We start from the raw sequence: 27,424 nt of genomic DNA on the forward strand, positions 1-27,424 counted from the left end.
TTAGGACCATTCTTTGTAAATCCAAAAGAGGGTTGCGTGGGAAAATCCCAGCAGATCAGCAGTTTCGGAAATACTTGGACCGGCCTATCTGGCACCAACAACCATGTCATCTTCAAAGTCATTTAAATCACCTTTCACCCCCGTTCTGAGGCTTGGTTTGAACTTCAGCAGGTCATCTTGACCATGTCTGCATACCTAAATGCAGTCAGTTGCTGGTCTGTGATCTTCCCAAATCTGAACTCTAAACACTAACAACCTGTGGGCTGAATATGCAGCTCATTAAATGTATATCTCTTTTCCCTCTTAAGGTGGTCAAAGGCCTTCCTTTGTTATTTATGGGATATAGAGCTTTTCCAGCTGTCCTGCATTTGCAAGTAGGATAGCACAAGAAGGCGCCTGGCCCCTTTTTTCATGACAGGCTGTAATTTTTCCTGCTATTGTTAGGTCAGCAGAGCACTGCGGACAGTGAGAGAACAACTGCGGCTCTTGGCGCAGTATTGTTTCATAATGTGACAAAAGGGACACTCTAAGGCAATCTATACATGTGAGAGAGCTGATTCTGGTGCGGAGGTTGACTTAGGGGTGACAAGTGACCACTGTTGTAGTTCCTGTGACTATGCAGGGGAGCTCAGCCGAAAGCAGAATTACTGACATATTTTTTTACATCTTTTTTTCATAGCTCGGTCATGTGCAAAAAAACAGAGTCAGAAAAAGATTTGGTATTTTAGATTCAGACACACATTTAAAATCCGCAACAATTGCTGCCACGCTGGGTTACTGCACTATGATTGAGCAGTTTGAAACACATGATGGTGTTTCGTACCATGTAGTTAAGCATTTGCTTTTTTTTCTTAACCCCGTGAGACAGCCATCATATACTTATACAAATCCCCCTTTTCCTGAGATTTGTTCTCTTTTCATTACCATCGTTCACTTCGTTATGAACACGCAAACGTATGCTGCAGAAGAAAAGAAAAGGAAGAGAGAGATGAATGTGAGATAAAACACAGCCCAAATCAGAAACGAAAAGAGGGGGAGACCCTGGGAATGAGTCAAGCAGTTATTTTGTCTCTACCATGTAAACATGTTGGTAATATTACAGCAGAGTTTGTACACAACATATTTGGTGAGGAGACACAGTAATCCCATGTAATACTGTGAAAAGCTCTTTTAGCATAGCTGATACAGAATCTTTACAAGCCACTAATAATGAGCAACAGAGAAATGGATTAGGGGCGGCGAGGCTGGAACTGAGCCACAGGAGGCAATACACAGCACAGCTAGTGAGTTTACTGCATGTTGGCATACAGACAGGTGACAAAATAAAGGAAAAACTCTGAACTCTTGACCCTTCCAGGAGGAGCCCCTGGATCTCCTCCAGGATACCTACTTGCATTTTGCATGGTTGCATGACCTGGATTGAGTTCATTTGCCCCTTTTTTAGATGAAAGGAAATCAATACAAAGGTGTTCTTTGTGATCACCTTTATCCCATGATGAAATATTTTTCTGCTCGTGGGAGGGAGTCTTTTCAAGGATGACAAATTCCCCACGTGTAGGGACAGAGAGGTCACTGAGTGGTTTGATGGATTTTGAAATTATATGAATCACGTTCTTTGGCCTTCACATGCAATTACTGAACAACAACTGAGGGGAAAGCTTTAGAAGAAATGGGGTTCTTCCCTCCTTTAGACTTTTATAAAAGACTTTTATAATCAATGCTAAGGTGCTCTGAAGGTGTTGTGATAGCACATAGTGACGTAGTCGCTTATTTGGAAACTTTTTACTGTTCTTTTCTTTAGTTTGTCACTCATCTGTATATGCTAATATCTTTATTCCAGCATATCCCTTTGAAGAACTATGGGCATTTGCTAAAAGCATTCAGATCCCCACTGATATTTAAACTTTAGCTGCTAACATATTAACAGTTTCTTTGCGATTAGACACCAAAACACTCATTTTATTGAGCATTTACATTTTTATATATCCGGCACCCTGCAACATGAGTCATTTGATATCAAATATGTTTTTTATTTCTCACACTGTGGCTGGACTTTTGCTTCTCACCATTGACGAATGTAATTTATGGTAATTCCCCAGTACAATATGGTCGAGGTTTTTCCACGATGGCTTTAGCTGCTCCATAACCGATTTGCTCTAGAAGAATGATCAGGGTGTCGTTTAAAAATAAGCAGTTAGAGCCCGAGTGATCTGTTTGCCCTGCTCTCTTCTCCCAGCACCTCGTTAAGACCCGAGACCTCACCTCAACCCTTCTCTCGCATGCGCGCACAGAAAACCAGGCTGTCTGTCCCCTGTTCAACCTCGTCACAGTCAGAGGCCAGACAGGGTCAAGCAGAAGGCGAGACATTTATGAGGTGTAGATATTTGTGCAGGAAAGCATTCCTCCTGTTGACACTGAGCAACATGGTCTGGATGCTCACCAAGCTGAACCAGACAGGCACTGAAATGTAAGGCAGGCAGACCAGTCTGAGTGAGATCTCACACTTAGGTTGGGGTGCAGCTGAAGAGTTGAGGCAGTCTTTGAGGAATGCGGTCCGATGTACCAAAGTGTTTTAGTGGTATTTATCTTCCTCATAGAAACAAGTTGTTTAGTTGGCTTAATTCAGAGAGTATAATTTGTCTAAAGTATTTTAATTAAACCCCAAATTATCCTATTAGATCTCTAATGAGTCTTATGTGTACTAAGAAGTAATGAAGCAAAACTATCTCGAAACATAATAATGACCTTAACATGTGCGCACACCCACTCTTAACCCTCTGCTTTAGTTGAGTCCTGCTGACGCAGGAAAGGCAACGGCTTGGACACGGGGCAGTGGCCATAGTCAACACAAAAGGTTGTGGTGGTAAATAGAACTGTTTGTGTTCACTGGGACGCTGTTGGAGATGACTGATGTACCCATTAGTCCCTGCCCGGGCATTAGGGGGCGGGGTTGCGGCGCCCAGGCTCCATGCAGGACAAAAAGACCCCTGGGCCTGCAGAGAAAGGTCACTGACCCATATTGTGTCTCCTTCAGGCCTCGTCAGTAGTTGTTTCCCGGGTTTCAGGTTACAGAAATTGGCTTTGTCAAAGCCGCTATGCATATATGCAAATGGACAGATGCTGTAGGTTACGGATTGTGTGGGTGTACAGAGGAATGTACCTGCTGCTTCAGGCACTGAATGAGCATGGGTTTATATTGCTGCAGGCATTTCATGCTCTATTTAAAATTCATGATACTAGACTGTGTTTTGAGATTAAATCTTGTGAAGAAAAAAGTATTTTTAAACTTATTTTATATGCAGCGTGCTTTGTGTTCCACTAGAGAGCACTCTTCTTTACTTATATCCTTTATTTGACATGTCCTATATGGAAAAATGTTTGAAGAAATCCCTTTATTTTGATAAAAAAAAATAACCAAATATGAATATCAGTTGTACATTTCTGTTATTTCTCTTATTTTGAGAATCTATATCACTGAATTATATATAAACATCACAGGACTTACACATTGAATTTACACATTCAGACATTTTGATGTGATTAGCACTCTAGACTTGGATCTTTTGGGAGGAGGGTGGAGAAAATTGTAGTTTTGTTCACCTTTCGGGGTGATCATATGCCTGTCCACCACCCCCACCAAACACACACCGTCAAAGAACCGTTTCATTTTTAAAAGAAAATAGACAAATATACTCTATCTTGAATCACAGAAATTCAAATTCACATCTATCTCTGAATCAGTCAACATCATATTTACAGAGCTTGGCAGCTAAACCCACTAGGCTTTATTTGATGCTGTGACAGATCTGTCTCTATTTACTAAGGAACACAAAGCTCACATAAACTTAGTTCAGCCAGAGACACTTACATCAAAGGATTTATTGGAACAAATAAAATAATTTGGCAGAAAAGGGGGCTTTGTGCTTGATGGTGCTTTGCAAATGAATCCAAGTAGCCTCAGTATTCTAAGGGGAGCATGTTAAAGCTCCCTAAGGGGTATAAAGAAAAGAGCCAACACAGACATGTAAATGGTGCATGTGATATACATAATGTGCAACATGACAAGAGGTCCCTCCAACATCTAGAAGTGGTGGAGGCTGGGGAATTTGTAATTAGAAGGTAGATAAGTAGAAATAAGTCATGTGAGTTGAGTAAAAAGTAAAGAGTGTAATGTGCAGCAAGCACGAGCTTGCCGTGACGATAGTGTGCCGACTTCACGAATTTCTGTTTTGGTGACTGTTAAGTTCAAACGATACAGAGTGTGCTGTGCTTTGCCTGAACTAGTTACTCCATTTGCATTAACAGCCTTACTTTTTATTATTTCTTTTTCTGCCTTCAATTTTGTGTCCATTTGACACACTCATTTTTCTAGAATTATATCACTCTGTCTTGCTGATATTCAGTGCTTGATAAATTTATTAGACCACCACCCAGTGTAAGGTTTGTGTGACAGCTGCCCTAAATTAACAGTATTGGTAATTACCAGAGACATTTTTATGTTTCTGTAATGACTGTTAATTCACCATCTCTTTAATCAAAATTATATTTTTAATGATAAAATATTATTGCTGTTTTCTATGAATTTTCAAATTTACTGTTTTAAAAAAAAGCATGTTATGTTTTAAAACATTTTTTTTTTAATAAAGATGACAAATCACAGGTAATGTACTTGCATTCATGAACAGAAAAAGGTAGCTTTAGTGACTGAGTGTTATCCTTGATTAATGAATTTCTGACTTGTTAGAGAAGTCCAGTGTGCCGGCTCAAATTTGGGTATAAAAACATGAATTTGGTTATTATTTGCCTAATAAAATGCCTAATAAATAACTATATAAATTTGTTTTTTAACCATTTTTTTGACAGATTTTTTTTATCTTTTCTTGTTTTTATGACTGGTGGTTTAATACATTTGTTAAAGAATCACAGATGTATAGTGTGCACGCATAGAGAGTGCAGTTTTCTAACTTTCTGCTTAAATGAAATAAAATAAGTGTTTATTTTTGCTTCACAAAATTAACTAATATACTGTATATTAAAAAAAGAACAGGGTTAAACATACTCTATATGGACAAAAGTACTGGGCCACCGACACATTACACCCACAGGAGCCGCTCAGCCATGGGAGCTCATGCCCCGAAGCTCTGGGAGCACAGTTTTCGTGCTGATGTTAATGCAATCAGAGATTTGGAAATATCTAGGGGCAAGAAATTTCACAAACTGACCTGTTACAACAGTGGCATCCTATTACAGATAAAAGCAGACTGTGTGGCCAGTTGCTTGACTTTTTTTTTTTTTTTTTTGCTTGATTGAAAACAGTGAAATTTAAAGATTAAGAGGTGTGGGCAATGCTTTTGTCCATATAATGATATAATGTTTGGTAATAGGAAATGAACAGTAAGATGAGTGGGAAACAGTCAAAATAACAGAATTAAATCACAGAGGTTTTTGGATGAGAAGAATCCAGTGTTGCTTTATTTTTTAATCTTTTTTTTCACTAAATGGCCTCTATAAGACCAGTTTTATTTAAGAAATGCAAATGCGACATCACACCAAGAAAAAAAAACAATGTCACATTCTCATAAAGCGCTCTTGGCATGAACAGCAACATTGACAATAAATAAAATGTTGGCAAACAAAATAAAACTTTGTGAGCAAAAAAATACTCAGGATTGCATATCAAACAAGACAAAAATAGAGAAAATGTACTTGGCACAAATTAAATAACATAAGTAATTTCCAGATCGAGTAAACCTGCTCTATGTCCATTGCTTTGTGAATCTGATTGTCCTTCACAGTTAGCATCAAGGATGTATGTGTTCTGTACAAAATAGACACAGACGGCTAATGAAACTAAAAATGGACTCATTTCAACAAATTGTCAGTACTCATCTTCTTTCCTTATCAGTACCTTGACCTTCACAGTCACACCTCCAGGTGGCATTTTGGTACATATTTATGTACTAACCAAAACTGCAGGTACGTGTGCAAGAAACCATTGTCACAATGCAAAGCCAGTAAATTTGCACATAGTGGAGGACAATTATTTTATAAGTTACCAGTGATTTCTGTGTTCAGTACAGGTGCTTGTTTTTTAAATAAAGGAAATTAAGATATTAAAGACACTTTGGTATTTTGTAGGCCATATTATGCTAAACTATGCACTGATGAGTGCATTGCACATTTAACACATTTTCATTAGAAGATCCAGTATTGTGTAACATTGATTTGTGTGGACACGATTATATTGTCGGGACACTCATCGCACACAAACGTCGCGCTGTAACGGTACGCTCGTATCACATCTTAAATCACTTTCGACCCGTGGCTGCGGTTAAGTCTGATCTGACTTTGTGATGATGACCATCAGAGAGGTAAATAAATAAAAAATAGCCAAACGAAAATGTGAAGGAACAGACAACTACGCAAAAAGCCACTTGACCTATGTGGGGGTTTTTTTCTTTTTAAACAGAATGACACCTTTCTCTTAGAAAGGGAGTCTTGTCCTGTTGTAGACTAAATCCTTCTGTCTTTGTCTGTGCTCTGTCTCAGTCTCTCTCAGCAGGGCATATGCAGTGCAACACTAACATCTTCAACCTTAACTTCCTGCAGCAAACGAAAAAAGAAAAAGCACACACAATGTAATGTATTCTACACATATATAAAAATAAATCAATTGCAAACATGGAAAGATACATTTCATATATACATAATAAACTCCTATATAAAATAGCTTTTATGTACATATAGACAACAGACAACAATACAATAATTGAACTATACAATATACACCTGAACAGTTAAGACAGGTGAGAGGTACTGAAGTGTATGGCTTCATTAGGAACATTTAAAAATATTTACAGACATCAACTTTACATCCTTTACATGTTTTCAACTTCCCTGGAATGAAGAGGCTTGGGTCGAGCCCCGTGCCTCACTTTTGTTTCCATTCCCTAAGGCTACCTTTTAAAGAATTGGTCCACATTGACTCTTGAGCCTAATGTTATTTTTTACAGTCAACTACAATTTCAGCTCTCCTTTTGATAGGAGCTGGAAGCGTGAGTTTTTAAAAAGGAGTTGTGAAGCTGTCAAAGGACCTTTTTAAAAGAGATTAGTTAGATGGTTGAAATGTCACTTATTGAATTTTGCTCTGCTCAGAAAGACACAGACTTTCTGCTATTCTTAATGACTGGATCAACCAGCTATGCTCACGGCCTCACAAATGTTAGACACCAACAGACTCCAGTGTGTAATGTCAGTCAGTCCAGTTTTGGTGCTGACATCTTGTCTGTGGGTCCTGGAGGCAAACCCAAATAACATTAGCCATTCTGCCGGACTGAATGGTTGAATAGGAGAAATCATGACGTTATATTCTTCCTCCGAAGAAGTTCTTCAGTAGTGTGTCCCCTTAGTGGATCAGCACATGATGGAAACGCCTTCAGCAGTGACCAACTGACCAGTGGTCGGATCGTACGTCCCAGCCAGGTAGTACAGATCTGGAGAGGTACTGTTCGGCTTCTGATTGCGAGTCAGACACTCATACTCCTCTCTGCTCACCACCTGGCACTTGTGAGAGATTGTCTGGACATCATTCTCATCCTCGTGGCACGACTGATAAAGGGCATGCTGGACAGAAACAAGGGATTAGTTACAGGATATTCACAAAGCAAAACGTTACAAATATAGCTACGAAAACAGTGTTATGAAATGTATTTGCCTGCTTCTTCATTTTTTTGCATATTTGTCTGCACTGTATCCCGTATAACAACCCAGCTTACCTTGCCATCTCGATGCCTTTTCCCTAGCTTTGTCTCTTCAGGGTGGTAGAACCATTTGACTTTGACTACCATTCTAGAAGTCCATGATTCCCAGAAGTTCTCAATTTGACCCACATATGGGAGGTTAGGTCGTCCAGCTGAGAGGAACACAGCACAATCTCCCACTTTCACCGTTTCTCTGCCTCGCACAATGGCCTTATAGAAAAGCTTCTTGGCCTTGCCCTTAAGTCCTCGCCTCTGTGAAAAACCAGACACTTTGACCAATCCTCTTTGATAATGACGATTATTACTGATGTTTGTTGACCTCAAGGGGCACGTATTGTAAACTATTTGAGCTAATATTGCAAGAGAAAACCTAAACCGATTGATAGCCTATTCTCACCTGTGTAGGGCTTCCTGACCACCTCCACATTTGTCTTCCTGAAAGGAATGCGGACATCTTGGGCCTTGGAATAAATGTAGCCTCATCTGGAAGCATCCTAGGTTTCTTGACAAAATCCTTAGTTGGTTTAGATAGGGAGCCTGCACATTCTTTCCTCTTCAAGGACTTGCTGTGAGAGACCTGGTTAAGGGTGGCACCTTTGGCACTGGAAACAGCCATAGCTTTGGCCACAAAGGCATGCTGGCGAGGCCTTGAAGATGTAGAGGGTTCTGATGGTTGTAGGAGCCCCCGATGGGAGGAAAGACAACTCTGCAGCATCAGTGTTGAACTATCCTCATCCTCTGAGCTGTACGAGGAATCATTTTCAGAGGAACAGAGGCTGGAACTTGAAAGAGAGCCTGAAGAGGAGGAGCTTGAAGAACCTGAAGAAGAGGAGGAGACCGAGAGACGAGAAAGGAAGCGACCAGCAGTCCTTAGTCCTCCTGAGGCTGCAGCCAGTGCAGCCCTCCTCTCTTCCTCTTCTTCTTCCTCTTCATCATCCAGATCAGAGTAGGAGCTGTGACAGTCTCTGTGAGAGCTGAAGCCCAAGTCACCATATTCCCCGAGACGCATAGAAGTAGAGGGCTTTCTTTGAGGTGTGGTCCCTTTTAGAAGAAGTTCTACTCTGGAGGCTCCCTTCTTGTTATCCTTTACCAGCAGGACTGGATGAGAGTATGCTTCTGTCCTGGGTAAGCCACTTACACTGGAAGATGCCCCTCGCAGCAGCAGAGCCTTGCTGTTCTTTGTCTTGGGGGATGTCACTCCTTCATGATCCAACTTGATGAGGAACTCTTGTCCAGACCTTTTGCTCCTTGGCATAACCTGTTCATCTTGTTTGCGCTTTTCACCATACAGCCCACTTCTGGAACCCAAAGATAAAGCCGAACCTGGTCCTGTAGACTGGGTACAGAAGGAAGAGTAACCATTTGCAATGCTTCTAAAGGAATCCACCTCAAACGAGCTGCTGCTGAAAAGGCCTTTGGTTGGGACGGAAGCCTGTGACTGGGAATGAGTCATAGAGAACAGGTCATCCTCCTTTCCTTTCAAGGTCCTCTTGGGTGCACCGTTGAACTGAAAGAGATTATCAGACGTCCTCTTTCTGGTGTTGGTCAATGAGCTCCAGCCCAGGAAAGGCGAAGGATTTTTATTGGCATTCTCAATTTGCTGCTGCTTTTGTTTTTTCCCAGAACCCTTTGGTCTCCCTAGAATGAAAAAACATAATATGCTTTAACAATAAATCACAAATGAGCAAACACGGGTGTGTATTTGTACACACCCGTGTATATATATTAGATATACCTTTCATACAGTGGAAACACCTTTCAATAAAATATGTCTAGAATGATACTGAAAATAACTAAATATAAACACAACAATAAGCTGTTCTAACAGCGAACCAAAGCTGAAAAATAAACACTTTACAAAGTATTTTTGTCAAGGCTGTTGTATTAGATCGCATTGCAGCCTATTTATTGAATTATTGTCAAGAACTCCTAAATTTCTTGTTAAAATCAACAATGTTTTGTTATGAGATAAGACATGTCTTCATCTTTAACATTAGAATTGCCAAAGGGTTCATTTAGACTCCTCGCTTAAAATAAAACCCCATTATCTCTTATTTCATGACTTTTCCTAAAATAAATTTCATTATTACATAGTGAATTCTGGGGTTTGATGAGAGACAAAAAAGAAAAAATAATTATACCTAGAATCGCCAAAGAGGCCATTTTGACCTCCATAGAATCGAAGCATGCCTGGTTGCCTAGCAGCACATATTGTTTGCACACATTTTGATATGCAGGCTGTCGTCATGACTGATGGATAAATATAGACATGCAATGGAACACGACAAAAGCAGAGCGAAAACGCAGACTAAGAATCCCAGCTGTGCAGAAATATAGCCAAACAATGACGCAGTGAAGAACCTCCAACATCCAATATTTGTTATGTTAACTTCACTGTCTGCAAATATTTCTTAAAACTATGTCGGAAGAAAATGTTGTTTATTGAACAGTTTCTGATAATAAACTGCAAATAAACGGTGCACTGTTTTGCCCAAATCCTCGTCCAGCAAACCTTTTGGCTACGATGGAAAAACCTCAGCATGGGCCACTCACGCCTAGGGGTGCGACCGGTCAGTGGGTGAAACTTTGTGTTGCTGGCAACTTTTCGATCTTTAGCCTGAGTATGTATCTATTTGCAGTGTTACTAAAACTACAGTAATTCTTTCTCAAATCGTCAACTTATAAATTCATATAAAATACAGATAAATTTAAAAAAATTGTTCTTTTTTTGTTTTCTTTGTGCATATGAATCAATACGTTTTGAAATTATAGCACAAATTAAATATCAAAATGAAAATTTTGGATCTTCTTTATTTTAGTATAGCTAATACTATAGGTTATCTAAAATTTGCTTTTAGCTTTTCCATAATGATGATTGTCTAAAATGATTATATTATTTTGAACTGTTAATTATCATTTTGTTTGTTGTACCTTTGTTTAGATGATTATAAAAGTCTTTCAATCTGTAATAAAATGATCTAAATCATTTATAAAACTCCTAACAGCTCATGTAACACTGGAGGTAAACATGGTTTCAGGGGTTAACTCTCACCTGGTCTTCTTTTAATAACGGTCAGACTCGGGGTGGTGTTTACAGTGTTAATAGTGCTCAGTCTGTCTGAAGGTCTCTCACTGATTGGTGCCTGCTCCAGACTGGAGGTTCTCTTGGCTGCTGAACCACTGGGAACCAATAGGGAAGGAGATGGCTCTCCACCTAAAGTAGAACATTATCAGCATTTAGTTAACACAGTATGCCACACACCCCAACAAAAAAGGGTCTAATTCCATGTTACTCCAAGAGGAGGCACCCACAGTGAATTTGGTATCCTGGAGGCAGGAGGCGGATGTTGGGGAGTGAAATCTTCCCTCGATCCCCATCATCAAACTCTACCATCACCCCGCCTTGCTTCCTCTCATCAGATGAACCACCTGCAAGTGGTAAAAATTCACTCTATCAGCTGTGATAAAAGCGGACGATATGCATATACAGTTTTCTTTGTAACTGATGCCTCACCTCGGCGAACATAGCCTGGGTATAAGCAGCGGGAGCGCTCACTCCAATAAGCGCACACTCTGGTTCCTTCAGCGAGCATAGCCTCCGACTCTGGACGTATATCCAGGACCTGGAGTCAGACCAAAACATAATTAAGATTCATTACAGGTTCCACACAATGCACACACAGACATGCTTGCATACACACACTGACACACACATACAAACAGTGTGAGAGCAATGGAGCATTGTGCTTGGGCAGCCACTGTGCCACGTTTCCAAGCGGCACTTATCTCATGCCAATGTGCCAGTCAGGGCTGAAAAGAACGGAAGCCATGATGCAGTAAATCCTGACTTGCTGAGTAATACTAAAGAGGGCCTGAATAGAGGGCTTGTGATTGCAGGTTGCCAGATCCTCCCTCCAACAATGCAGGCAGCCCCAGCATCCGCCACTCACTGGGGGCTCTTTCAGGTTGCTTTCATTTACTGTTGCTATGGCAAGGGACCCTTTGACTGATGAGGTGTAGATGTGAACGTGTGTGTGCTTGTGTGTGTATGCGTGTCAGGGGTTGGGGGGGGGGGGGGGGGGTATCAGGGTACTGCTGTCAGAGTCAAATGAATGGCTCTTTTGAACCTTAACACTCTTGGACTAATCTAAAGACACCAAAGTGGAAGTATGGCACAATTAGAACCAGCTGCTATGTGATGAGTGTTTAGATAAGAGCAGTTTTGCCAGAACTACTTGGTATAAAACTGCCAGGAAAGTTAGAAAATGACACTACGAGCGGGAAATAGAGAAGAAAGTTAAAGAAGGAAACGAAAAAGCTAAACTGATCACATTAACAAGTTGACATTGATGAGAGGAGGTAAGTGTTAAGGTAGAGAGTAGGCTAACGTGTACTAATGGGCATGCAAGATCATCTTGAGGATAATTGAAATAACATTGTGTTCTTGTATGACTATGTCTGCATTTATACCTGAATAAAAAAGCAAGGGCGTTACACTATACAAAGAATACTTAAAAAGTAAGATTTATTTTTATTATTGTCTTTGAGACCATATGAACATGTGATATATAATTATGAATGAAAGGAACAGCAGTGTGGGTTAGCTGGACACCTTGTTTGGCTGACATAGACATAAAAAAAAATCAGAGACCTGTTTGTGAGCATTTTAGGTCATGATTTCTAGATAGATATAGCTACTGTTTGGGTTTTTTTTTTCATTTTATAATGAATGTATTTATGTATTTAGTTTTGTTTATTAAGAGCCACAAGGCAATTTATGTTGTAGTTCCATTATATTAAAGAGAATGCAGATACATATATATGTATAAAAAAAACTGGTCACCTACACCACTCACCCTAAACAATCTAAGTATAAAATCAGTGATTTTGGTGTGAAGTTTGAACTTTAAAAGATAAAAAAATTAATGAATAAATAATGTAAATAAATATATAAAGTCATCTTACTAAAGCTAGTAAGTACATTTTATTTCTATAGTACATTTAGAAACATTTAAAAGTGGTTTATCGTTAAAAAAAACGTAATAACTAAATATGAAAAAGTTTTTCAGAAAAAATTCATGAAATACACCAAATATAATACACACAATCTCTCTGCGTTCGTTTCTTTGTCCTCCAACTCCTTCTACACAATCAGAGTTACACCAGCCAAACTTGGCTCACGAGTGAAGACTCTTATTTATACTAGATATTATGATGACATCATGTTGCCTAGCAACCAGCTAGCAGCAAGTGAAAATGACCTATAAGACCTTTTGAAAGCATCTTTATCGTTTTAATTTCACAACAGCAACATCTCATTTATATCCGCAATAGCTGAATGATACATTATATACAATAATGTCATCACGTTGCCTAGCAACCACATAGCAATGAGTTAAAATTACCCTCTTTTCTTGCATCCATTCACCTAGAACAGCTTTATAAAAAGCATTATGTCATTTAAAATGTGAATGTGTTTGAAAATGTTTGCATGCTGCATGTATCCATAACCATGAGGAAGTTTTGGTTACATGCAAAGTTTAAAAAACACCCACAACTTTATCGTTTAATTTCTAAAAGAATTTTAAGTGAGCTATGAGCACAACAGCATTTAGGATGAAGTCACTGCAAAGTTACAATGGCCTCTTAACAGCTGCAAACCACAATCGTGCCAGTTAAACTCTGCTCTACTTTTCAGCTCTCCTCGTCTTAGGAATATTCCTTTTGAGCAAGCATAATGTCCTGTGCCCTGTTTGGCAATAATGAAGTCAGTTTCAGGAGATGTGGGTACGACAGCTCTGCTTTGAGTGACCCAGTTGTTATTAGTGCAAAGAGACCTGCATGAACAAATCTGTCCCACTATAGTAAACAGTATGAAGCTATTGTGAATACAGAGAAGGTAAAGAACCAGCCAAGGTATTGAAGCGGTTAAATAAATGAAATGGCAATATTACAATAGCTCTGTAACCCAACATTTGCTTCACAACAGGTCTTCATACACATATAGTGTATTTGTTAATTTCAGCCTTTAAACAGCTCTTATTTTGGCAGTAAAGGGGACGTAATGTACGCATCATGTCCTATTTAATCTCCAAACCGTGAATGGATCCTGGTTTTGGTGGGATTATTCAGCCCACACAAAGAGCTTAGTTTAACAGACATTCAAAGATACTCACACACATAAACCTAAAGATCCTGCCCATCTGTTCATATTCACTTAAGTTTAGATGCTCTCAATGACCCCTGAGAGGAAACAAGGGAAGTTGAAAGAGAGAAAGCGAAATGACTAAAAGAGGCTAAAGAAAAGCTGGAAGGCAATGTGGAAAAAAGTACAAAGAAAGAATATATTGTCGTGGCCAAAGATGAGACATGGCTTTCTTTTAACAAAGAGTGTTTAGGTGCAACAAGGTGAACTTACAGCTTCTTGTAGCAGTTGCTCCAATGAATAGATTCTTGGGCGGTTTCCTCTTTCACCGTCAATAACAACACTAAAGCTAGAGGGAGGCACAGCAGAGAGAAATAAGATGAAGCTATTTTCAGATGCTTGTATTATGCTTGCCTGGCTCCCATGTCATGTGTTACTCCCACTCTACTGTTGTTATAGCATCTCTTTGCTGCCTGCACCAGAGGAGCTGTATTGATACTCAGAGCCTAGTATGGAATAATGTGACGTTTGTTAAGTAAGAAGCATGAAATTATTGATAACTTCTATGACGAGCATGCAAAAATCCTTTTTATTATCAACATGGCTCTGACAGCTATAATAACCTTCTGTAGACGCCCTTTTTTGCCATACCTCAGCTTCTGCTTAGAAATGCCACTTTGACAAAGTTTACTTCAGGTTAACATTGACCAAAAGGTCAGACTAAAGTTTTTAGGATATAATTTGAAAGCTAACATCCTTGAGTTAAATTAAGACTAACATTAAAAAAAGTGTTGTGTATATTTAAAAAAAAAAAAACAGTTCACTTACATGTCTGGTAGCTCCAGAGTGTGGACCCTGGCAGCATATAGAAGCTCATCCTCCTTGGAAATCAGCACCTTCAGGCCATCGGTTAACAGCTCTTTGGTCAGGACACAGTTTGGAACTGCATAAGAAAGAGCAAACAATGTATCCTGGTTAAAATTTGTAATGGTGAAAGTAACCATTCTATCTGCTACTTAAAACACTATTAAAAAAAAGATATAAAATTTTATCTCAGACCTTCAGGGTTTTTGCGCGAATGGCTGCTGTGCTCCTCTTCCTCTGAGAAGCTGCTACCATCCATCTGAAAACCCTCATCAGCGGCGAAGCTCTCCAACAAACGACTCACTGCTCGTCCCTTTGGCTATACAGAACATATCAGAAGGGATGAAAGGAAGCATAAATGACTGTGAAGATGAATAAATAATAAATGTGGAGATAGTGTGATAAGATATTGTTTATAATGCTTTTCAAACTAGCAGTTAACCACAGGGGACAAAACCTGTACCATTACCTATCTGCACTCATTTTACTTGTTTTTTCCCTCCCTCATAACACATAGTCTTCTCCGCAGAGTTTAATCAGCAGGAGGCTGAGCTATGCAAAACATGCTGAATGCGTATAGTAGTTCCACAATAATGTGTTGGAAAGTAAGGCTACGTTCACACTGCAGGCAAAAGTGCATCTAATCCCATTTTTTTGACCCTATGTGACCCATCATGGTATGGCAGTGTGAACGGCACAAATTCGATATCTTCAAATCCGATCTGGGTCACTTTCGTATGTGGTACTGAATCCGATACATATCCGATGTTTTAGAAAGTGACTGCTGTTTGAACGGTCATGTCGCATTAAATCCGTCTTTTACGTCACTGACACAAGACAGACGCCAATTATCAGCGCCGGAGAAGACATCGCGAACGCTTCCTGGCCATCCAGTGTAGATGTCAGTGAAACTGTTGGGAAGACAATGTTGGAGAAACGTGAACATTTTATTTGTACTGAAATATCTGCAGATTCTGACAGAAATCTGCAACTATCCTTTGAAGCACCGCTCCACATTTTATTTGTAGTGTGAACAAGCAGACAAAAAAAATCGGATTTGATCAAAAAATCGGAATTGAGCATTAAAACCTGCAGTGTGAACGTAGCCTAAGATATGACCAGAATTGAAAGCTAGTGTTTGTTTGCTGTTCGCCTGCTGGTACCTGTTGGTCTTTGCTCCTTTGTCCCCTGCTTCCATCTTCGCCCTGCAAAGATGAGCCCCCAATTGGCCAGCAACTTCTCCTCTGGTAAAGTGAGAGAAGAGGAATTATTGCCACAGCAAGGGCACATGAAGATATACCATATGCAAAGTTTGTACTTCAGTTTTGTTGTGTCATATCTTCAGTATATGTGGTTTAATAAAATTGGTTGATCAAAATTTCGATTGGAAAATTTTTTTTTTTACCTTGTTAATTGCTCCTCTCAACATGGTGCTCTTGCGGGTTGCCCGCTTCAGCCTCTCACTTGTGGTGGGAAAGGTAGCTAGTCCCATGCTCCTCCTGTAGCGGTTGCCTCTGGTCCCAAGACTGCCCCACCGAGGTTCCTTAGACCTGGGCCCACATGTTTTTCTTGCTACTTCAGGCTGCCGATCTTGGTGGTCTTGGTGATTTTTAACTGCTGTGGTCATGCCCATCCTAGAGTTGGACTTCTTCCTGATTTTGACTTCCCCCTCTGCACCAGACAGACTCTGGGATCCTGTATGGTTTGATTACAGAAGGACATTTAGACTGAGCTAACAATACAAAGGAGGACAAATGTAAAACAGATGCTTCTTGAATTATCAATTATTTTCAAAGGGCAGTCTTACCATAAAGCTCCTGCCTTTGTTTTTTGTTCCAGGCTTTCTGGTTGGCTTCCAGTTTTACAACAGACGATGGACTAGGCCCAATCATGGAGGAGCTTAAAGTGACATCTCTAGAGGGTTGGACTTTGTAATCTTGAACTTCATCAGTATCACAACTGCCTTCCTCTTCTTCATCTTCTAGCAGATTTAGGAAACAATAAAACATATATTCAGTAAAGGCATGAAAAAAAACTTAGCTTATCCAATCCATCTCCCCACGTCATTACCAACCAGTAAAGTTCTTTAACTCACTCCCAATCAATCCACAGACACTTCATTAGCATTAAAGTAAATAGTTTAACGGTTCATAGGAAAGATATATGAACTGCTTTGCTTCAGTGGTATTTCCTGGTGTGAACCCACATGCTACTGAGAATGTGTGTGCTAGGGAGAGTATGAGGGAGTTTTTATGTTTGTCACTGCAGTTTTTTTTCTTTGCAGCGGCTCTTTGACCTGGTATGTGGGTCTCCAGGGGTGTGCAAAACTCTCACAGCCAGGTGTCTATAGTTGTGTGTCTGTGTCCAGCCCAGACCAGCCAACAGAGCTGACCACTGAGCTGTTGAATGTAAATGCACATCTCTGCCAAGACATACATCCCAATCTTTCTTCACTCGCCCATCAAAATGGATTGGTTTTCAATTTTTTTTTTTTTAGAAATTAGCAAAAGGCAATATAGATTTAAAGGAGCTTTTGGATCATAGACTGACTCAGTACATTAGCTGTACTTGTCAGATATGCATTTTTATTTTATTTGTAGAAATTTGTAGAAATGTTTCAAAAAATCCCTGTCATATTTTCATAGCTAGCTATTTAGATATCTAAAGGTAACTTTCAATTTTGGTATTCAATTTTATCTATATAGCAAAAATTCACAATTGGCGGTGCCTTAAGGCATTTTATATTGTAGATAAAGACCCTGTGATATTAGACAGAAACCCCAACAATCATGAGCAAGCACTTGGTGACAGTAGGAAGGAAAAGCTCCCTTTTAACAGGAAGAACTCTCTAACAGAACCACCCTAAGGGAGGGGAAGCCATCCACCGCAACCGGTTGGGGGGTGACGGCAAAGAGAAGCGAGCAGTGAGAGAAAGACAGGACAAAAGACACACTATGGGAGAAAGAGCCAGAGTTGAATAATTATGAATGATTAAATATAGCAGTGGTGTATAAACACAGAGAGAGCAAAAAGAGATGAGTGAAGAAGAAATGCTCAGTGTGCCCAGCAACCTGGGTCTACTGCAGCCTATGTTTTAGGGATGTTTCAGGGTCACCCGATTCAACCCTAACTATCAGCTTCATCAAAACAGAAAGTTTTAATCCTAATCTTAAAAGTAGAGTGTTTGTCTCCTTAATCATTAACTTGACTTAACTACGTCTCCAGGCTCAGCATTTACTGTCCCACCTTGATCAGAGGAGTCGCTCTCTGCAGGCGAGCTTTCTTCCTCCTCCATTGCTTCGTGCCTTTGGCCACGGTGAACCTTTGTTCTGTGCTGGCTCAGGGTGGTCGATCCCTTTTTACGTCCACAACGCACCAGTCCGGTCCAGCTCTCTTGGTGGACACTGTCCCCACTGGCTGCTGAAAAAGTTTAAGAAATAAATCACTGCTTAACTCTAAGGGTAACTGCTGATGGGGGGAAAAACAACAATACTCTGCACAGTAAAACTAAAAACAGGAGGAACAAGCACAATCAGTGCAATGATTGCCACTATCTACCTGTATCGCTTTGTCCCCCAGACTCTCGCCTGGAGTCTGCTTTGCTTGTGCCCTGGCTTCTGTGTCCATGCTTAAGGTTGGAGCTGCAGAGTGAAATTTCCTTGTCCCTCGAGCCTGTCCCTGAGAGATTCTTTTTAACCTGGGCCTTTTGCTTGAGCTGAACCACATCTCCAGCCAGCTTGGAGTTGAGCATGCTGTGAAGACTGCTTTTTCTGCAGCTCTGTGCTTTTACCTGCTGCAACAGAAAGACAGATGAGACTGGTGAAAACCAGTTACACTCCTTACAGAAGCCACAAAAGCATCACAATGACATCATCATGACATCATCATCTCCTCTGACATTGTGAAGAGAGCCCTTGTTTTCTCAAGAATAGAGAATTAAAAAAGCAATTGGAGAAGCTCTAACAAGACAGACATTTATATGGAGAGCAGAGGATCAGGATGAACTCCTGAGGGTAGCGCCTAATTAGAAATGGGATGCAACAAAGGGATATATCAAATGCAACGAAACAAAGAGCGGCTTCTTTTATTTCTGGCTATGTGTGGGACAGAAGGGAGTAGGACAAGGGGACCCTGACCTGTGTGCTGCTGAGTCGCTCAAAGCCTCGACTGGACAGCCTCTTCTTCCTTCGCTGGCTTTCTCCGCCCCCTCCCAGGTCGTCAGGCAAACCAAGCCCTGCCCCCATTGATCTGCAAGGGGAAAAAAAAGAAGGGAGTTGAGTCACCTCTCTCTGGGATCTGGTAACTTTCCCTTTTCTGTCAAGTGAGCCGAATGACAAAAAGGACAAGAAGAGTCCAGTGTCTGAGACACCCACTTGAAAATTAATCTCTAACAAGAAAACTGGGATTGTTTGAGGGCAATTTGGTGCTTCTTCTAGGGAGAATGTTTGTCCCCTGTAAAGCACTACTGCACAGCTTTGAAGGATACCGTGAATGGTTAGAAGGCACTGGAATTTGAATGTGGTCATATTGTATTCAGTGAGTATCATGCCTCTCTGGTTGCTTTTTCATATCACTGTGGCACACACTTTCCCCTATGCTGAGCAGCATCACAGGCCAACCACTCCAAATGCCCTTGAATTTCCCCCTGGAAGACTGCCCGTAGACCACACCGAAATGAGCCAGACCATGCTCAAACAAAAGATTAACTTCCTCTCTCCTAGCATGCATACAACCTCGGAAACCATTCCATTCCAATGACTAAATCTGACGTAGATAAGTAAAATACTGCGCATTTGTTCTGCTTCCATATTGGTGCAGAAACTGTTTTTAAAGTAAAGAACCATGTGCTGGGTTTTTTTTGCATGTTTGTTTTGATGTCATTTATCAGCAGCATGCGAATTCACAGTGCCCATGAAGGTGCTGATTGTGTGTAAATCTCATAATTCCAGCATGCACCTGCAAGACTCAAGAAGAATGAAAGCAATTGTCAGGCAGTGGGACTCTCTGCCCACTGACTGACAGGAGAGTGACAGAGGTGCCAGTGGAGTGTGAGTTGTCCCCGTGAGGCAGATCCCACCACGGCTTGCTTTCCGCTGCTGACAAACACAATGTGACAGAGTCCCTCCCATTTATGGTGGAGGGGGCTGGTGGAGCTGAGTGTACAGTGACTAATTAAACAGAATTGATTATCAGGGTTTGCTGGCAAGCAGGAGTTCTCTCTAGCATACAACCCCGTCCAACCCCAAATCAAAGCGACACCACAAAGGACCCCAATGCTCTACCCACAGGAATAACATAAGCGTGCACAGAAACAAACAATGCCTGCTTCAGTGCTCATAAGCACACTGCTGCATCCATCTCTAACTAAACAGATGCATAAAATTTGCAAGTTGGAAGGCTTGATCACGAGGCCTGAATGTATCTCCCACTCAAACACTACCACACACACGCACCCCCGGTGGTTAAAGCAAAGTAGGGAAAAAGATACTGAAAGGCTGGGTGGGCTATCCACTGACCCACTGACCCACTAACCCCCATCAGCACAAAAGCATCAGCGTTTTGTAGCGGCATGACTGGCAGGTGCAGGACAGCGCTTTTATAGAACCCTGCCACATAACGCAACATGGGGCTAAACAGTCCTCAGTCTGCTTGCTTGTTTCTCATTCACAAGTATCACGTCATTCTCTTTTGGGTTGTGCACACATCACAAACAAAAGGGTGTACTCCCTGGGAGCTTTTAAGAAAAATAAAGTGTCTTGGCTGTGATTGAATTTAAAGTACAACAAAAAGACAGACTTCAGTTTACTCTTCTGTGAGACTGTAACCCCATATCTGCTCCCACTTTCCCTCCACTGCACTTCACTTGAGGGCCCAGGCCTTATATTTGGGTGTCATTGTCACTCAGCATTAGCATCTGATCAGCACGGGCCCTAGTGAGGGGGGTGCAAGAGGATACGGGTGGAAGAAGAGTGGCAAGTGACATTGCAAAGGGGCAGCTGTGGACAGTTGTCCAGAAACTGAAGTGAGAAAAGAAGGATTAAGATGGACAGAGAGGGAATGCTGCGAGGTAATATTTAGTGCCCAAAGGCATTCTGAGCCTAGATGCCGGGGATAACTGAAGCCTGAGAGTAAACCTTTTACCAACCCCTCCAACACAACTTCCAAACAGGAAAGGCATCCCTATTTTTACAATGTTGATTTAAAAAAACATTCTCCTGCTCGTTTCTGCTAATTTTTCCTCTTTCGTCATATTCCTCAAACACATACACGGACAAACATATACATGGACTCAAAAAGTCAGCTTAACTCTTATTGCCTTGCGAATCAGACGTGCACAATTCAGCCCGGTAAAGTTGAATGTTTTTATTTATATATATATTAACCCTGAATGAGTATTCTGTAGGACACAGCTGACACAGACTGCCCCGTTACGCAATTAATAACACCAATGTTGATTAGAGTAGAAGAGGTTTGATTCGACTTCCTAGAATAGTTCAGCGGTTCTCCTGTTTCCTGCTTATGCCAATGAGAGGCAGCGCCTGTATGGCAGTGATACAGAGGGGCTTATCATGCATGACTGGACTACAGCCAGCTAGCGGAGATGGGCTAACTGATACTCACTTGACTTTTCTTTGGCCCTCGGATGAGGACACTGGACCTGTGGTGAGGGTGGGTTTCCGCTTCCTCGGCCGCCCCGGTCCTCGCCGTGCTGGGCTGCGAGGTGTTTCTTCCTTCCTGCTGGCACATGCAGATGTAAACACACATGCAGCCGGTCGAGCTTTAAGACGCTACCTATATCTAAACTCTGAAGGTTCTAAAGCACTAAAAGAAATCCATTTTGAAACTATAAGTGAATGAAATACGTTTATGTTTTTACTACTTTGGAATGGACCGATTGGGAATCGGCACAGGTAAAGGAGGACCGCGCCATACTCACTGATGATCATGCTTCCTCTGAAGTTTGGCAAGCTCCTTCTGCTTCTCTTTATAACGACGTTGTAACTCAGCCAATTTCACACGCATTGCAAGCTCAGGACCATCCATTGTTTCCATGCTAACTTTGGCTGGGCACACCTGAACAACACGCATAATTAGTGGTTATGTAACATGTAACAAAAGCAATCAAGGAACATTTTAAGTACAACTTCATTAGTTACTATTTGTTTGAAACATCGTTAGAATTCTGGGAACATTTTGAAGCGTCAAGAAGGGCACACTTTTATAGCCTTACTGGTTCATTGCGAGGTGTCCAGGTGCATTTCCTTCGTAAATTGAGGATCCTGCGGGCTGGAAATTGTCGCTCAGAACTCGCGCTGCTGCTTTCCTCGGAGCCCAGCTCCAGCGCACGGGCCGTGGCCAGGGTAGCAAGGCTTTGGAGGTCAAACATGAGCAGTTCCTCCTCTGTTTACAGAAGGGGGGGGGGGGGGGGGGGGGAAGGGTTCATATTGCATCTATACATTTTCGATTCAGATGCCACAGTGGACAGAGCTTATTTACTTAACATTTGTGAAAGGAAACTCATGTCAAAGTGAGAGAGAAAGATGGGTCTTTTTGTTTTTGTTTTGTTTTCTGCAGAAATTTGAGCAGATTAGGACAGTATGAGAAATCAGCAGCATATCTTTTCAGAGGTCACATTATTTTGGACTCACCATATGCTGATATCTCACAGACCATCTGGACTGAGCTTTTCCTATGTAGCCTATCTGCTTATGACACTGAGTAGTCTATCTGCCATTAATGGTCTGAGCCACAAGCTGAATAGCAGATTGTAGCCTAGTCACAAGGAAAATGACATTTTGTTTGTAAGAGTAACACAGTCTTACATCTTAACATGAATAAATAAAAATATACTGAATCGTCTTACTAACCATAGTTGTGACTCTAAATCGACATTTGCTACTTGCCTGAGCTGTCAACAATATCGCATATCGAAGACATCACTGACTCTGGAATCAGATGATACCCTTTTTAAAGAACCATCTTTTGGGAGCAGTTAAATGCATTAGGATGCTGTGGTAAACACAAAACATCCTTTTGCATGAATAAAAAAAAACAAAAACGCATGGTACTTTGAAAAACAAGGAAGCTTTTAAAGCCACTTTAAAACAATGGGGTCTAATTAGCCAGGCAATGCTCCAGGGTGCTGAAAACAAAGACTGCTTTTGTGATTACACACCAACTTTCAGTATGAAGTGTTATGTTAGTGAGAGAATGAAACAAACTGGTGTCTCTCCTTTAAGTTTAACTCTGTGTATTTGCAGTTGTGCGTGTTTGGGTGCGCGCGCATGAGTGTATCAAACAGCTGCAGGATGGAGAGACACAGACGGTTCCCTGAGGAGAGCTCGAAGGGAGCGTGAGTGAGAGAGGAAGGTGTACACCCTTCACTAGTAGTTCAGCCCTGTCCTCCTGCTTTTTCTCCCTCTCCTGAGGCCCTGCATCATTAGAACAGCCTTTTAGGAAATAAAAGTGGCTTTAACATGCCAAAGAAGAGCAACGGCAAGCAAGCATGTAGACAGCCTCTCTGGGGATGTGTTAGAATTCACAAGAGGCTCATGAGACCGGCAGGAAGAGAGGACTATCTGGGAGGGAGCACAGAGCGATGAGGCTAGGCCTGAGGGGGAGTGGGAGTTTGTCTCAATGGACATAGAGGAAAAGGAGAGTAAACTATGAGAGAAGTGCATTCTGTTGATGTGAGTGTTGCTGTGTGAATGTGAATGTGTTAGAGTCATGGAGGAGCCACTGTTTCTCACCCTGGCTTTTTCCACAAGTGCGCTTTTGCTGCTGCAGCTCCAGATCCGCTAGTTCACTCAGAAGCTCGATACCCTGGTGTGGGTTGCATTGCGATGGGGCAACTGATGGTGTACTATATGAGAACAAGGGAAATGGAGGCACATCTGTACAGAACGCAGCAGCAATCAGCAGCTCCAGACTCCAGTAGCAGGGCACAACAGGTTTTGGGGCCACAGCAAAAGATTCCTCGCTTGGGCTAGGGGCAGAAGCTGAGGCCGGGGAAAGACACACAGAATCCACTGAGGCATCATTAGAGGTCATCTTGTTGTCGTGCTTCTGCTCACTGTCCTCTGCGCACTCATTAGGCGGGGACTGTGACTCAGGAGAAGCAGGATCAAGCTCGATGATGGTGGGCAGCTCTGGCTCTTGCTCTCCAGGCATGCTGACCTTTTGAGCATACTCCACCTGAATCTCCCCACCCGTCATCTCATCATCCTCCTCTTCTTCCAAGGTAATGACAGCGTCTTGCCTGTCAGGTTCTTCTGTTGAAATGGAGACTGGGCAGGAAGGAGCCTCACACACAGTACTCTCAACAGGTGGACAAACCAGCACCTCTCCTGCAGTTTGTCCCTGCTCCTCTGGTTGCTCCTCCTCTCTGTGGACATAGTTAGCTTCTGTCACGGCTGTTATTTCCACCTCATCCCTCTGCTCCAGAACTCCATCAACCACTCTGTTTTCCTCTTCATGCGCCACTTCCTTGAGTGGGAGTGGCTCTGGAAGGGGTCTGACTACCACTTGACAGTCTAACTCCTCCCCTAGGCTGGCCAGAGACTGGGGAGCATGCTCAGCAGGCTCCACTTGGACTGCGTCCAGGTCAGCTGGCTCAGCCAGCTGAACACCCTGAGGTGACGGTCCGCTCCTGTAGTCCATCGCAATAGCAGGGTATGTGTATCCAGGAGGCAAGTCTATAGATGAAAAGAATATTTATTAATTTAATATTTAACAATTGTCTATTTATTCCAAAAATTCTGATAAACCATCCTCCCAAAAAAACCCACATATTATGATTCCTTAATAGAAAGCACTGTTTTTGTGATGCGGATGTGTTACAGATTACCAATCATACCCATGATAAACGAAACTCTCTTGCTAACTAGGTTCCATGGAGTGAAAAAGCAGGGCAAGGAAATGAAAAAGCACTTTCCCTTGATCCCCCAACCTTAGGAAGTTACCACAAGTAACTGTGTGTGTGCGTGTTATTTAAAGTGGACAAGACCTTTAGTTTATCAGAGAAACTGATACAATTCCTCTGGCTTGCGGGAGCCGTTAGCCAGACATTAATAATGATGAAGATAGTGTCAGGCGTGTGGGGGTGGAGGAGATGTAAAGGCCGCTACTAAGGTATTTCTCAATCATTACCAAGGTAACAGTTCTGGAAAGTCCCAGCACAGCCGGCAGCCATTTTCTTCACCGTTTATTCAATCAGAGGCTTTGCCAAAAGAGCTACCCACACATATTACCGCAACACCAGCAGAAAAAAATGGGGTCACTGAACAGTGACAACTCCAGTTATAAATCGGTATGATGCACAAGATTTGACTATATGTTAGAACAGTTTTCTGTTCTCTTTCTGGTTTTCTACATGACTCTGTTATTATACCTGATTAGTGTGAGTATGTTATCTCACAAGCGCTAATTTGATGATTATTGTTTGTACAAAAACCACTGTGCACACTGCTTCAAAGACAGTTTGAAAACTTTTACGCACAGTTTTTGCATTTTTTTTCTAGACACTTCTTTGCACTTACCAGGCTCCAGAGACCCTGGGTATTCCTGTGGAGGCTGCCCCTCTCCCGTCTTGTCTTCGGATTCAGGAGCCTTTAACATTTGAGGTGGAGCAGGGCTAATGGCAGGTGAATGAGGTACTGCTGCAACAGGGCTAGGAGCGGGGCAGGGTGTTGAAGGAGTGCTTTTGGGATGTTGTCGCAGCGAAGGGGACTGACAACAAGGGGACAGGTGAGTGGTGCAGGTCCCAGGGGGTGAGGTGTTTCTCTGCGGTGGGTTGTAAGAGTAAGCTTTGGCAGGTTTAGATGTTCTTGGCTCTGAAATGAGTTCTTCCAGTTCAACTGAGGGCTCGTCTGCTCTCTTCTGTATCTGTGGCATTAATACAAAATTATTGCATATCTAAATTTAGTGAACAAGTGATTTTATGCATTAACCAAATAGTACATTTATTGCAATCTGGTTGACAGCCAATGCTACTTGCTTTTCTGTATTCGGGAATACACTTTTTTTTCCCCTGTAGGAAAGTTGGCATATCCTTCAAAGAATATTATGCAAATTGAAAATAGACTCAAAAGTCACGGGATCCATGACTCGCTTACGCTTCGCTGTATTGCCTGCACTTTTGCATGTATTAATCTCCCTTGCGTATTTTGACTCTGCAATCACCTGTGCATTGTGAGCGGGTTGGTGCTGCATGTTCATGGCATGTGCAGCTCTGTGCTGCTGTGGCTGCTGCTGCTGCTGCTGCTGAGGTTGAGACTGCAGTTGTGATTGCTGCGACTGGTGACTCTGATGCTGATGCTGAAGCTGTTGATGCTGCTGGAGAGCGTACAGCTCCTGTTGCCGTAGAAACTGGGATCGGGAGTACACAGCAGGATGTTGCATGTGGGAGGGTGGGCCCCGGGCGCCGTACACAGGGGGCCACAGCCCTGGCTGCTCCATCACATCTAATGAGAAAAAAAAAAAAAGGAGAAATGTGATGGAGGGGGCTACCTTAGAACAAAAACACATGCATACACGTACACACACACACACTCTACATCACTTTTCTTTGGGCTCATACGCATTGACAGTAGGCACGACTCACTAGAATACATTAGCAAACAGAGAACAGTTGTGTTCTCCATATTTATCATTATGTGCCTCCCACACAACTATTTCAAAACACTGAAACCATTATGGATCATTTAAAGAATCATTGTATTCACATTTATAGCAACAACATGTATCCTTTAAGGAAAAAAAGATTTTTGACTTCACAGAACAACATCTCCCCAGGCAGAAACAATCCCACACTCTCCTCCGCTCTGAACAAAAAGCTGTCTCTTAAGAACTGCTTTGAGAATTTTGGAATGCTGGAAAAAGACGTTATGAAAATGATGAAATGTGAACAGAATATAATGGTCATAGGTTGATTAGAGGTCAAAATGCTGTGCTGGAAATGCATGTTTTTCTCGTCAGAGCATTCGTCTTGGCCTTTATGCCAAAAAGTCCCACCTTCCCGGCCAAACCACAGTAGGGGTTCTGCAAAAGGGCCCAGCAGTAAGCCTGGTTCCCATGTGTGTGGGTGTACAACCTGTCTCATTATGTGGATTTAAGGACACGCACAACTCCATATGGGTGATCTACAATGACAGAGGTGCCTTTTGGAAAGTACTAAGACCACACTATATAGAACTACATAATGAGCGTCTTCATAATATCTGTATTAGCACTGTGCTACACACTCCACATTAGCGGTTTTATTATCCAAATGAATTTGATCTTTCAGCTCCTTTTGCAAGACACACTAAGAATTTCGCCACATAAAATCGGATATGAAAATATTTCCTGTGGGAAAGTTTCTGTGGATGCACTTCCCTTCTCAGCTGAAACTCCTGTGGCGCGCAGAAGGAAACATATCGTCAAAGACTGGGAGCCAATTAAATTTCACAGTCTGTTCACTGAATACGCATCTACAATGACTCTGGTGAAGTGATTTTCACCTCATTCACTTCCTCTTCCTCTGCTGTGGTATTGTAGGGGCAAAATAGCTTTGTATGAGCATCCTGAACTACTGAGAGTGCCACTGTTGCCAGGCCAAGCAGTTGGCATGTAGCAATTATCATAAGATTGCAAACTTATCTTAGCCCAAAGTAAT

General features: G+C 41.8%; 1 protein-coding gene across 6 annotated transcripts in view; it reads right to left on the reverse strand.

Annotated features, from left to right (window-relative positions):
• Window positions 1-3,688: 3,688 nt before the first annotated feature.
• Window positions 3,689-27,424, reverse strand: part of bahcc1a (BAH domain and coiled-coil containing 1a) — a 63,627-nt gene continuing 39,891 nt past the window's right edge. For 2 of the 6 annotated variants that reach the window (XM_086289340.1, XM_086289345.1), the window contains 21 exons: window positions 25,951-26,231; window positions 25,308-25,653; window positions 23,520-24,464; window positions 22,001-22,170; window positions 21,707-21,843; window positions 21,391-21,504; window positions 18,906-19,017; window positions 18,328-18,562; window positions 18,016-18,189; window positions 16,577-16,750; window positions 16,175-16,464; window positions 15,933-16,013; window positions 14,965-15,088; window positions 14,734-14,848; window positions 14,179-14,254; window positions 11,275-11,383; window positions 11,073-11,189; window positions 10,813-10,974; window positions 8,158-9,398; window positions 7,776-8,012; window positions 3,690-7,623 (listed from right to left, as the gene is read on the reverse strand). In XM_086289340.1, coding sequence (XP_086145466.1) covers window positions 7,414-7,623; window positions 7,776-8,012; window positions 8,158-9,398; window positions 10,813-10,974; window positions 11,073-11,189; window positions 11,275-11,383; window positions 14,179-14,254; window positions 14,734-14,848; window positions 14,965-15,088; window positions 15,933-16,013; window positions 16,175-16,464; window positions 16,577-16,750; window positions 18,016-18,189; window positions 18,328-18,562; window positions 18,906-19,017; window positions 21,391-21,504; window positions 21,707-21,843; window positions 22,001-22,170; window positions 23,520-24,464; window positions 25,308-25,653; window positions 25,951-26,231 — 5,450 coding nt within the window. In that variant the 3' untranslated portion in view covers window positions 3,690-7,413. Of the gene's footprint in view, window positions 7,624-7,775; window positions 8,013-8,157; window positions 9,399-10,812; window positions 10,975-11,072; window positions 11,190-11,274; window positions 11,384-14,178; window positions 14,255-14,733; window positions 14,849-14,964; window positions 15,089-15,932; window positions 16,014-16,174; window positions 16,465-16,576; window positions 16,751-18,015; window positions 18,190-18,327; window positions 18,563-18,905; window positions 19,018-21,390; window positions 21,505-21,706; window positions 21,844-22,000; window positions 22,171-23,519; window positions 24,465-25,307; window positions 25,654-25,950; window positions 26,232-27,424 lie in introns of all 6 variants that reach the window. The other 4 variants (XM_086289342.1, XM_086289344.1, XM_086289343.1 and 1 more) reach the window with 4 other exon arrangements.

The sequence above is a fragment of the Aulonocara sp. 'chitande type north' Nkhata Bay genome, linkage group LG4 (genome assembly GCF_057382095.1).
Source record: "Aulonocara sp. 'chitande type north' Nkhata Bay isolate Kocher_YH1m ecotype deep benthic linkage group LG4, A_spYH_male_GT1.1, whole genome shotgun sequence".
In the NCBI taxonomy this organism is placed as follows: domain Eukaryota; kingdom Metazoa; phylum Chordata; class Actinopteri; order Cichliformes; family Cichlidae; genus Aulonocara; species Aulonocara sp. 'chitande type north' Nkhata Bay.